A 12084-nucleotide genomic window follows, 5' to 3' on the forward strand; every position below is an offset into this window, starting at 1 on the left:
AACGTTTTCTTGATCTTGAAGCTGAATGTTCAAACATTTGTTTTCATATCAAACAAATTACAGACGAAAACTACTGTTCGAACATAAACAAACAATGTTATATCATCGTTCAAATGTATTTTGAACTGTTTGTCGTTGTTAAACGTAAAACGAACTCCCCGGAAAATTCAGACAACAGAGAAGTTTTTCTCAACAAACAGGAAAAAGAAAAGTTGACAGCTATAATTTTGCCTGAGGGGCGCCCCACGGGTAACGGCGTTAATAACACCCTTTTCAAAAAAAGGGGTAATTAAGAAATAAATTAAAAAAACCTAATAAAACTCTGAAAATAAGAATAAAAGAATCAGAAAAAATGTTTATTTCAGTGTAAGATCGTATTTAAATTCACTCGTGATCATAGAAAAACATATTTTCACTCGTGAAATAAAATACGATCTTACACTGAAATAAACAAATATCCTCTATCTCAATAAATGTATAGCTTGACGCCAAGGGCTATATATTTCGAACGAAAAAATGAAATTGTAGAAATATAGTTATAATAATCAAAATATTGTATAGATATTTGTACTGCATGACCCTTTTCGGGCATCATACCTGATTTATATTACATTTGCCAATCCCTTTCTCTACGTCAGAATGTTACGGCAATAATAGCGACGTCGCATTTAAACATACTCAATCATACGTACCATGGAAGGAATAAAAGTGTGATTTTCATGTCTGTGCGTTTTGATGGCATGTAAGTACCTTTGGCTTTGATCAGCATTGTTAGTTTTAGTTACCAATGCTTATGTATATGCAGAGACTGGCCATAAACGAACTATACTGTAAATTTGCCATAGCATGTTTAGCTCAAATGATTTAAATACTACTTTACATGAATGCATGACAGTTGTCCGGGATAATCGTCGTCCGTTGCGTCTTCCGCGGCGTCCCACTCATATGTCCGCTCCCTTACTTAAGCATTTGTTATCCAATCTAGACTAATTTTTGTATATATTTCTCCATGTCAATTTTGGAACTTGTACCACAATGTGAACGATTTTTTCACTAATCTGCCGGGCTAAATGTGATGATGTTGTTAATTGAAATAATTTCAGAGAGTTTGCACATCAACATTAAAACATCTGGTAAGGTGTTTATAAACATTATAACATCTGGTAAGGTGTTTATTAACATTATAACATCTGGTAAGGTGTTCATAAAACATGCTAACATTAGAGAACGGACAAACTGAAATTGGTCAAGTTTTGACAATTTATAAATCATTACTCTGGCGTGAAAAATGCGATCTGGCTGTTTATTAAAAACACGATTCGGATATTTTCTCCATTACTATTGACACTGTTAAAGAATAGATAAAAAATGCTCCAATGAGAGATAGGATAAAAAAAAATGATCAAATTGTAACAAACTCAAGAGCTTGTACTTCAGAGTGGAAAGAATGATATGGCTGTAAATCGAACTTGTTCAAGACAATCTGTCCTTCAACATTGTAGCCCTTGGTCTAATTTCTCGAAATATCTGAAGCGTAACAGGTTTAAGTATCATATATTTTAGCAAAATTAATTGCTTATACTTGATTTTTATCTTTAAAAAGGAAAACAAATATATTAACCTAAACCAAACCATAAAAAAGTGAGATTACCTTAAGCCTGTTGAAAAATCAAAGGCCAAAAGTCAAGCGTTAATAATGCGATCTGGCTTTCGATGTGATTCAGTCGGAATGTTATGCCAATAAACACTAAGTAATGTTCAAGAAGGAGAGCGGACAAATTGAATTTGGACAAAATTTGACAATACGAAAGACACAGTTCCTTGAGTTACTTGTGCAACCTAGCTGTCAATTAAAAATATTTGCTCCTTTGGGTCTACTCATTTGGAAAAACCCGTTAGCCACGTGAAATTCAAAATGGCGGCCATATTTTCAAGATGGCCGCAATTCTAGTTAAAAATTACTGTTTTTATTATTTAACTTGGCATGCATGACCAAACTAAATGGGTTTTTATCAGAAATTATACATATTCATTGTATGTATATTCAACAAAAAGGAAAATAAGTTTTTCCTGGTTATGATACATATTTTTCTGTTTTTTTTTCTTATAGTTGTTTTTTCTTCTAGTTTTTGTTTCCTCTTTTATTTTCTCTTAAATTCAAGAACTAGTCCTGTCTTTAAATATGTTCTAACCTACACAATTACATTAACATAGAGCTGTACAAGGGAGACTGAATCGATAACACTTGCACCTGCCACGACATTCAGTTGTGCAGCCACACTTTGTAAGCTGTTGGCAACTTTGAGCAATTGGCGGAAGTGCTGTCCAAAATATTTGCCACATGTCATCTTGCTGTTTCCAACCCAAGTCAGCAGGGCTTTCGGTTTCCATTTGACATATAGTTGATTGGCCCCATATGCAACCTGCTTGGTATGCAGCACGCTTAACATGTTGAATAAGAGTTGCTTGTGTTGGAGGAATTGATTCGTATGGCCTATGTTTTCGAGCAAACAATTCGAGTCTTGCTTCATCAATACTATCAGTGGCGCTAGACCTGTCATACATAGTGACTACGAACCTCTCAAGAATATTTTGATCTTCTTCGTCATTGTTGGGGGGTACTGACTGAGTTTTGTAAAAACAGTAAAAGCCTCAGGGCATACATTCCATGTTTGCCATTCACTCTTTTTTCCTTTACCGCGGAATGCAGATACGACATCACAGCCATTATAAGCGTGGAAAATAGAAGGCCCTTAGATTTTACTGGGCCAATTGACGTACTTATATCATGTATGGGAATCCAACTCAAGTTTTGTCCTTGACAAAATGCGACCCAGAGCTTTTCTACACCAAGAAGCTGCAGACTTGGCAGAACACTGACCGCAATGACAAGCACATCTGTGTCACTTGCTTTATCAAAATGGTTTTGTAAACATCTGCCGCAGCGTGTTTTGCATGCAAGAATATTATTGTGTCTGCTTCCTCGTGGTTGCAGTGTTTGAGTCCATCGAGACTTATTGACTGATTGCAGACAACACCCTCGTCTTAAGTGACTATAACTGTGTTATTTGGACACATCTTCACAATTTTTTTCCGCCAGAAGGTTAAATAGCTCAGTCTTATTGCTGTTATCTCTCAAGAAGCTACGCCAATTTTGTGAAATTTTCCCTTTGTCAGTCACTCTGCGTCTAGCGCCTATGCCTCGCTTTGATTGTGTTTCAGCTTTTAAACTGGACGACAAGTAAACGTCAAACACAATATCTATTCTTGTGTAAGTACAACTGTATGTTTTTACCTTTGGAACTACTTCTAGTGCTGCATAGTCTTCGAACGTCTTCGATATCCTTGCAGGCAATGAATTGATTAAGGCTGATCCGTCTAAAATGATGACGCCAGCTTCAGGCTCAGTGTCATTAGGAGTAAAGTCAGTCTCCAGAATGGTCGCAAGCTGTGATTTCTGACAGCTGTGGAGATTACCATTATCTCTCAGTGCAGCGGAAAAAGACTGATTCTCATGCCGATAAAAATCCATCAGGTCACATTCTCTAGACTGGCAGGATATGAACAGTGTAGAGAACAGACGACGGTCGTCCTTTAAGATTTTTTTTCCTTTGAATCACCCGCTTTCGGCTCTGTCTTTTGCCGAAAGAAATCTGTCTTGTTTTTCTTGATTGGCTGATAAAAAGTACACACCTCTGTATCCATCCCTTTTAGGAACTCATTGAAGCGAGTTTTATCATTATCATAATGTGAAGCAACCATTCCAGCAGCGCTAGGATGGGCAATATGTTTTGTATCCAGTGTAAAAAGATCCCCAGTCTCTTCAATAAATGGATTGCCCATGTCTTTCATTACAGTGTATAGCTTTTGTACTTTACTAAAGAAAGCCTTTTGTTTGTGCTCTGTCTGTTCATGATGTCTGGTATTTTCATTTGCATCCTTGGCTTCAGATGCCGATTCATACTGAGCAACTAAATGACTGACTTCAGGTCCAGCAACCATCCACCGTCGTAGTGCAGATGGGTCTTCAGTCACACCAATGGCACCACCATCACCTTATAACAGCATTTGCTTGCTCATGAGCTTGGTCAATAGCCAAGGCTGAAAATTAACGATTAGATTTGTGAACAACAAATTTTCCGTTATGGAATTCTGCAGCTAGCTGAGGATGTGTATGCTCAAGTAACATCAAGTCTCTGAGATGAACGGGGAGCCATCGTGCATAGTTCACATTGTTGTTTGCAAAAAAAGAATGGTATCAACTCGCACAGCGATTGCCGGTATAAAGTAAAAACTGCTTCTCGAAATGAACGGACTAGGGACAAGATTGTTAATTCCATTGTCAACACTAGATTCCAGAATTGAAATTGTGGACTTTCAGTTTTACGTCTTTTACACCAGTCTTCGAAACTAAGCAAATCCTGTGCTTGTGCATTGGCCTCTAAACATTACATCCTGTAGGCGTCTTTAAGTAGCTTGTAGAGAGTGCTTACAGTAACCTGGCGCATTTGCCGTGTCCTAGTGACACTTGAAGCAGAGAGAAAGGATTCTGCTGTTCCCGAGGAAGCAATCTCTGCCTCAACAATGGCTCCTGTCCATCCACTGTTTTGAAGGAGTGTTCCAATGGACTTTAACGCCGCCATTTCAATATGCAGACCCCCAAATATAATGACAAACTTGTCTTCACCATACTTTTCGAGCCAATGCCACTGTATCTGTTTTGCTAATGAGTAAATTGGCTGGTCAGCAGCAATAACAGGAGTCTGAAATTGATTCAGGTATGAAACCGTTTCTTTCATCTTAGCCATGACATGCCGTATTGTGGCCACTGAATGGGCTTGGTCACGAAGAAGAGGTAACAGCGATGTTATACCTTCAAATACTGGACCTCTTTTCTTGTAGGCATGGTGGGCCGACCAAGTATTGTTTTCTTCTTAAACAGATATTCCTAAAAAGACAGCAAATGGGGTTTCACGGTCTTTTGAATGCCTGTGAGTTGCTGCTCCTTCGCGGTACTTAGCATAGCAATTATATTGTAAAAGTTGAGCCATGGATGCACCATATCGTAACTGTGACTTTATATCAGCACCATGCTCAATCATGCACACAAACTGAAGAAGTATGGAAGGAATTGCACTTTCAGCACATCCTTCAGTAAAACCTGATATATGGTCAATCATGTGTCCTCGCAAGATCTTGGCAGCTTTGGCAAGAATAATTGCTTCTGAATAGTTGGACGCTTGTGACAAGGCTGCACCGATATCCTTTTTGAAAGCTAGAAGAACATCCCTTCCCTTCTTATGAGCTTCAAGTTCTGGAATTTCTGCAAGCACGTGTTCCTTTAATCTAATTGTTCGAGTCGTTGTTTGTAGAGACTGACTAGATCTGCAAGACGGAACACAGCAGGATCATCACTACTTGTATTTGTCTCCACTATGTAGGTAATGAGCTCTGAAAACACAAGTGGATATACTTCCCTTTCTTGAGACAGTTCACTGTCATTTTGATTTTCAATTGTTAACAAGTAAGCCCTCTCCTTGTTGTACAGAGATGCCAGACAAGAATAATGATACTTCAGCTCTTGTGCAACAAAATCTCCTTCACTAAGAATAGCCAAAAGTCTTCCATCATTTAGGTTTCGGGCACATTCATTTAACCTTTTATCAAGTTGCACTGTCATGACTTGGCGCTGTTTAGATGTTGGATTATCCTTCTCACATAAAAAACAAACACGACTTTCAATACTGGTTCTTCTAACCTTGCTTTGTCCATCGTCTGGAGAGATCTTACTAATAGCTGCCATCTTCCTTGCCCTGTCTAGCTTTGTGTTATTTAACAATAACCTACAGTTCTGGTGATATTTGGCATTGTTCCGTCTCAATGTGTCTTCAATACCATCGCCTTCATCTAATCGGATGGGATCTAAGATAATTGGTAGTTGGTTGATGGCTTGAAAGAGGGGAATGTTTGTTGCGAACATGTAGAAGCCATCATTTTCCTTGCTACATGAATAGTGAGTTGGTGGAGATTTAAGATCTTCACCTTTCTTGTCTGTCTGACAAAGGCAACATTTGTTCCAATCAGTTTGAGAGTTAGATTTCAATGGGGTCACACTTGACATCGTGATAATATTTATCTGCACAACTCCAATAAGTTGCTTAATAAATCTTTGTTACTATAAAATAAAGCATATTCAGATATGGTAAACAACTAGGTTCGGGCATAAACTAACTCCCTTACACCTGGCCCGATCGTTCATCCAGTATTATTTAATTTCCGTCCGATCTGAACATCAGAATACCTAATGCCCCATAATACTTGGATTGACTCTCCCGCGCTGGCGCATTCTGTCAATTCATTGAAAGTTATCTTTAAGACCATTTTTGGCTGACTGTTTAGGCGAGCTATGTCTGATTTTGTCTCTCTAAAATGACTTTATCAGCAGTGGTGTGCGCCCTCGTTGTGAATTGTCACTCTCTCAATGTCTTCACAAAAAGTTTATTTTTATATTTGGCTTCTCTTTAAAAGCAAATGTATTATTTTGGACTACTTATTCATTTTTGGTATTAAGAATAATTTTTCTCGCTAGAGATTGGCGGCCATCTTAAAAATTGCCGCCATTTTGAAAAAAAAGATGGCTAACGGGTTTTTTCAAACAAGTAACCTAAGAGGAGTACCTCTTGATGCTTGTATCACAAACTGAAGGATTTTTTTAAATATTGACTTAATCTGCCGGGCTAATTTGTGAGTAATATGTGTTACAGTCCTTTAATTGCCACCAAATTCACCTCATATGCTTCTTTGCTCAAAGCGTTCCTTTCCAACATCTACCGATCTTAATAGCAATGTTCATAGGCAATTTTGGTATGCATTATTATTATTAAACCTTTATGGCCACATTAAATTGATATATTGTTTGTCGGATTTATTGCACCGACGTTTTAAAAATGTGATTCTTTTAAGCGACTGTTTCTTCGTTTTGCTTCATACAATTATATGATTATATATAAACATATACATAAAAACCCAGACCACCTACCAGTAAGTTATATACAAATTTAAAGGGACATGTAGAAGGGATTTCCTCAAAATGTAATTGTGTCAGAGATATTTAAATGTACAGATGTTAAAGAGAGACTGATTCAACTTGAGATAATAAAGAAACCATGATTATTCTGATTATATTAGTCCAGTCAGTTGCTGTTCGGTAAAACAAGTAAAATAACAGCATTTTACAGAGTCTGTTTCAGGGTGTTCACTTTATATATATCTGCTAGGAGCTTACGGACCGTAAATAGCTTTATGGGTGTTTTAACTTCCATGTCTTTTAAATCATTCATTGTCCCCCCCACCCAGATACCATCGTACACTTGTGTTTGGTCCCAGTACAAATATCGGGAATCGTTGAATCATTCTTCAAAGGTTTTGGCCAAGAATTACATCATAAAAATACAAGCAAATCTGAAAAAATCACACGTGTAGACCCAGAAAATAGCATAGTCTTTTATAGCTTAAGAAATATTTTCATATCTTTTCTGTAAATTTTTTTTTTTAGAAATTAACGTCACTTTCTGGTATGTTTCCGGCTGTGATCAGTGTGAGAACTCTTCTGAAGTCACGTAATTACTCACCGTGGTATAAATGAACTGGAAAGGGAAAATTGGCAGAAATGAACCGACCGATAATAAGAAAACAAGCTCGCTGGTTGAATCGCTGATTGATGATAACAAAATTCAAACAATTTCAGGCCCAACGAATTCATTTTCGATTATATTCGTTCATTGGAACACTTCTATTTAATACTCTCTTAGATCCACTCCCCCTCCCATGGCATAGAAGAGTATGTATTCAAAGCACAAGGTTTTAATACGGGCGTAGATCCTGTTCATCCTCCCATGGCATCGAAGAGTAAATATCGATCATCAAAGCTTAAACTAAAACATCTTTTAAAAGATAGTCGAATTCCTATGGTGAAGTGTACAAAAGACTATACTATGTAGAGCTGCAGTGAGCATTTCTAAATGAGTTTTAATTAGAAGCGACATGTTTGTTCCAATTTCAATTTTAAGGAAACCGTATTAAATCTGCTTATGACAACAGCTGAATTGAACTGACCGTCTTACTATGATAGACAGACATGATTGTTTTGATCAAGAGTGTGCTTAACAAAATCGGATCACGTTTTATAACGTATTAAAGATAGTCTGTTGTTTTACAGGCTGGGGCGTGTTCGGTTCCGACTGTTGCTCCAGTTACACGGACCCGTTCGGCAAGTACCACTCATCCCAGCTATGTCAGGATTACTGCTGTTGGACCCTTGGCATCACGAAGGTGAAGGAGTGCTGCAACAACCCCTTACGCCAGGTCCCCTCCTTCGACCGTAACCAGTCCTGTGTGAAGAGCTGGATCGCCGAACACATGTAAGTATACCGTACTGAATATTATCAGTTATGGAGTTAGTAGATGACCCAATATGGGATATACAGGACGCAGGAAGCCATATGCGGGCTCGGGCTTAGCTCTCGATCGTTATGGTCCCCTTTACCCCGTATATCCCATATCGGATCACCTACTTACCCCGGAAGTATATACCACGTCCCCATTTTGCTACGATTTAAAGATTTCTGACCCATTTTTAAAAATTGGTCACCGCGTGACCAGTCCTTGATCAATGGCGTTACCTCATTCATGTTGAAGGCGTAATATATATAAACATAAATGTGTTAACAGCATACAATAACAAATACATGTACTGATAACGGCTTTCAGCCCTCCTCAGTCCTGCGCGGAGAGCTTGACATGTTCGTATACTGCACCGAATACATGACAATATGTATCTATTGCATGAGAATGACCAAACATATACCGATTGAGGCTTTCAGCCAAAACGTTAAGTATGCTTCACAATTAAAAAGAAATGAACGAATTGGTGTATTTAAAATTTATTTATAGCATTGGACGCTTTGACAAATAAAGGCTATAAACGATATAAATGTGGGTTACTATTCGGTATCTACGTTAAACAATGTTTGTTTGCATACCAGTAACTTATTTCAAATTATACAAACATACACATATAAGCTGGGTGCCAATCGTGTCCGGGTTGGTGGTGCTGGGCCTGATCGTTTTGTGCTGCTGCTGCTGCTGCTGTTGTGGCTGCTGCTGCTTTCGGAGGGATAGCACCGTAGTTGTCCACTCCCCGGGAGCTCCTCGTAAGTACATAGTAGTAGGTCATTGAAAATTGACCAGTCTGGCTCTTAGAGCAAAATCTTATGATTTATCAAGTTTGTATTCATAAGAAATATTTTGTTTTGATAAGTTAAAAAATAGATTAAGATAGACCTGGCAGAGTTGAAATATTAAGTGCTTGTGTGGAAAATCATTTGAGGTTGCATAGTTTTGTATTGATGCATCATCGTGGATTCGCATTTCTGTAATTCAATACCCGGTTTAATACCTGCGTGGTTTATGTACATTTGTGGTTAATCGCTTGAATAAGTCCATCAGGGCCAAGTACTTGGAGCACTGTATTTCGTTACGCGACAAAATTGATGCGCACATTAGGCCTTGAAGTCATTCTTTATGATCTACCTACCTGAGGTTCGGCAATAAACTTTCAAGTCGGTTACACAATTCATTTTAAACAAATAAAACAGACTTATTTCTACCTTCGCTGTCGTTGCCCTGGACTGAGGTTGTTTGAGTGGAAATGTTTGAACTAAAACGTAATGTCCACTTGACATTTACTCACCATGTTTTTGTAGAATCAAGTTCAAGAAAGATATTGTTCTATCATTCAGAAACGAGCGTTGTAATGGCCAGCCAGACCAACATGATGTACAACGGATAAGGCTAGTAGAACCGCTCCCGACAGCACTCCCGACACCCGACACCACTCCCGACACTCCTCCCGACACCACTCCCGACACCACTCCCGACACCACTACTACTCCCGACACCACTCCCGACACCATTCCCGACACCACAACCACTCCCGACACCATTCCCGACACCATTACCATTTACACAAGAAACTTTTATTCAGCTTTCCGACGATTGGTCTCATAGAAACATGTACAGTCATTATACAAGATTTAAATACCAGAATCAATACTCATAAAACATCGAAATGTCTATCATAACTCAACTGCCATATCCTAGAAGAACGCATTACATTTTCAACCATTTGTCGTTACATTAATACTAGTTTATTGTACATGCACAAGAAATGGTAATTCTTGCAATATATGTTTATAAAATATACATGTTTTTAATATACCTTATTCGTTACTTTTTATTAGTGAAAGTGCATATCATTGTCAAAACAATTCAACAGAACAGAATGGAACAGAACAGACAGTTTATTCGGTTTATACAAGTGTATTCCGTATATGTATAAACATGGTACGTATCTAAAATTAAATACATAATATTATATAATATAATTTAATGAAGGAAAAAAGGTTTATTTAAATTTAATACATTTAAGCTTATCGTTATGTTTACATAGGCAGTAAGGGAAATTTACATTATTAAGTTGTATTTTTAATAAATGAGTTGCGTATAACAATTGCTTCTTTAATATATTAACAAACATTAATAACTTCCTTTTTATCACATGATGTTATAATGGAATTTGAATGCAGTTGTTCAACCGCAGTATGGTGAATGATATAAATAAATCGCCGAGGGCCTTGTAATAATCGAAGCACTGAAAGTGGTGAATGCGGCAATGCCTTGATTTTATCGATTGTTTGTTTACTAAAAGCGAAAACAATATTGTCGTGATACTTATAACTTGAAAACCTTTGGTTCAAGTGGCAAAATCAGAATTCCAAATGTGCGATCATATGTAAATTTTTGACTGAGTCGATATTCATTCTTTTAAAAAGATTCAGTAGACACAACAATTTAACATTGAAAGCCATTATTAAACGTTGAAATGTTGATAAATAATGATTGGTCGTGTTGTAGACGCTTTCAACACTAAATCAACCGTCAAGTGTGATATCAAAAGTAAACTTTAGTCTTAGGCTTACATCAAGTATTAATACTTGCAAATAAGACTTATAATCTCTCCCGAACGGAGTAAAGCTCATTGACAAGCTTATGAACATCTCATTACTAAACCAATTTCCAATCTACAAGTCCCCATTATGTAGTGTTATGTTAATATTTATAAAAACTTCTTATAATAGAATGTTAAAAGAAACGCAAAATATTGCAAACTTAAATGGAAAATTAAAATGTCAAAATATCAAACATAAAGTCGAACACCGTTGGCTCGAGCTCCCAGGGACTCGCGAAAGTACCTCGGGCATTGGGGAATTTGAGCGAAGCGGGAATGCTTAGCTTCAGTACAAAGAAATCGGTCCTTTACATTTATTTAAGTTCGAACAAATGAGGAAATCGAGCCAAGCAAGTTCGAGCCAATGGGTTTAAACTGTATTTGTTAAAGAAATTTGTCACAAATTGTTCAAGCATCTTTAGAAAAGCACATACTACAAAATTTACAATGTCGCCAATAGAACATATCAAAATGTTGTAGTTTCAACATTGTTTAAGCATTCGATGCTGTGACAAAGTTTGATTCTTAAAGTGAAATGTTGTATGTCGCTTCAGCTTCATGTAAGTTTCATGTAACAAAACAAGAGTGACAAAATGGCCCTATGTCGCTCACCTAATTAAAATGACCAACAAATCAGTGGTTATTAAAGTTGTTTTTGTTTGCATAGGAAGAGAGTGGTTGCAGATAAGTTCATGAATGATAATGAATACGAAGAAAGTAAGTGGATGCTCGGTATTAAGCTGGTTGTTGAGAAAGTTTTTTATGTAAGTGGTTTATAATGAAGTAATTTACAGCTAAGGAAGTCACTAGTTGCTAAGAAAGTCATTAATTGCTATATATGTAGTTAGTGACTTGGCACTACCTCAGGCTACATACCAATTATCAAAGGTCTTGGCCTTAAAACATCTTCATTCCTTTCCCGACATAAATCATTTCAATGTTCAGTATATTACTGGTCATAAGATATTTTATCAATACCAGCCCAGGGGCCTGGTCAGTTTTGACTCCAAGGGCAT

The 12084-nt window shown here is 37.3% G+C and overlaps 1 protein-coding gene across 1 annotated transcript; it reads left to right on the top strand.

Moving 5' to 3' along the window:
- Positions 1 to 657: 657 nt before the first annotated feature.
- LOC128229232 (uncharacterized) lies at positions 658 to 10503 on the top strand. The gene is made up of 4 exons (XM_052940999.1): positions 658 to 742; positions 8219 to 8420; positions 9082 to 9212; positions 9801 to 10503. The coding sequence occupies exons 1-4, from the start codon at positions 736 to 738 to the stop codon at positions 9848 to 9850; spliced, it is 390 nt and encodes a 129-aa protein (XP_052796959.1). The 5' UTR covers positions 658 to 735; the 3' UTR covers positions 9851 to 10503.
- Positions 10504 to 12084: the final 1581 nt, after the last annotated feature.

Source organism: Mya arenaria, chromosome 3, assembly GCF_026914265.1.
Source record: "Mya arenaria isolate MELC-2E11 chromosome 3, ASM2691426v1".
Classification (NCBI taxonomy): Eukaryota; Metazoa; Mollusca; class Bivalvia; order Myida; family Myidae; genus Mya; species Mya arenaria.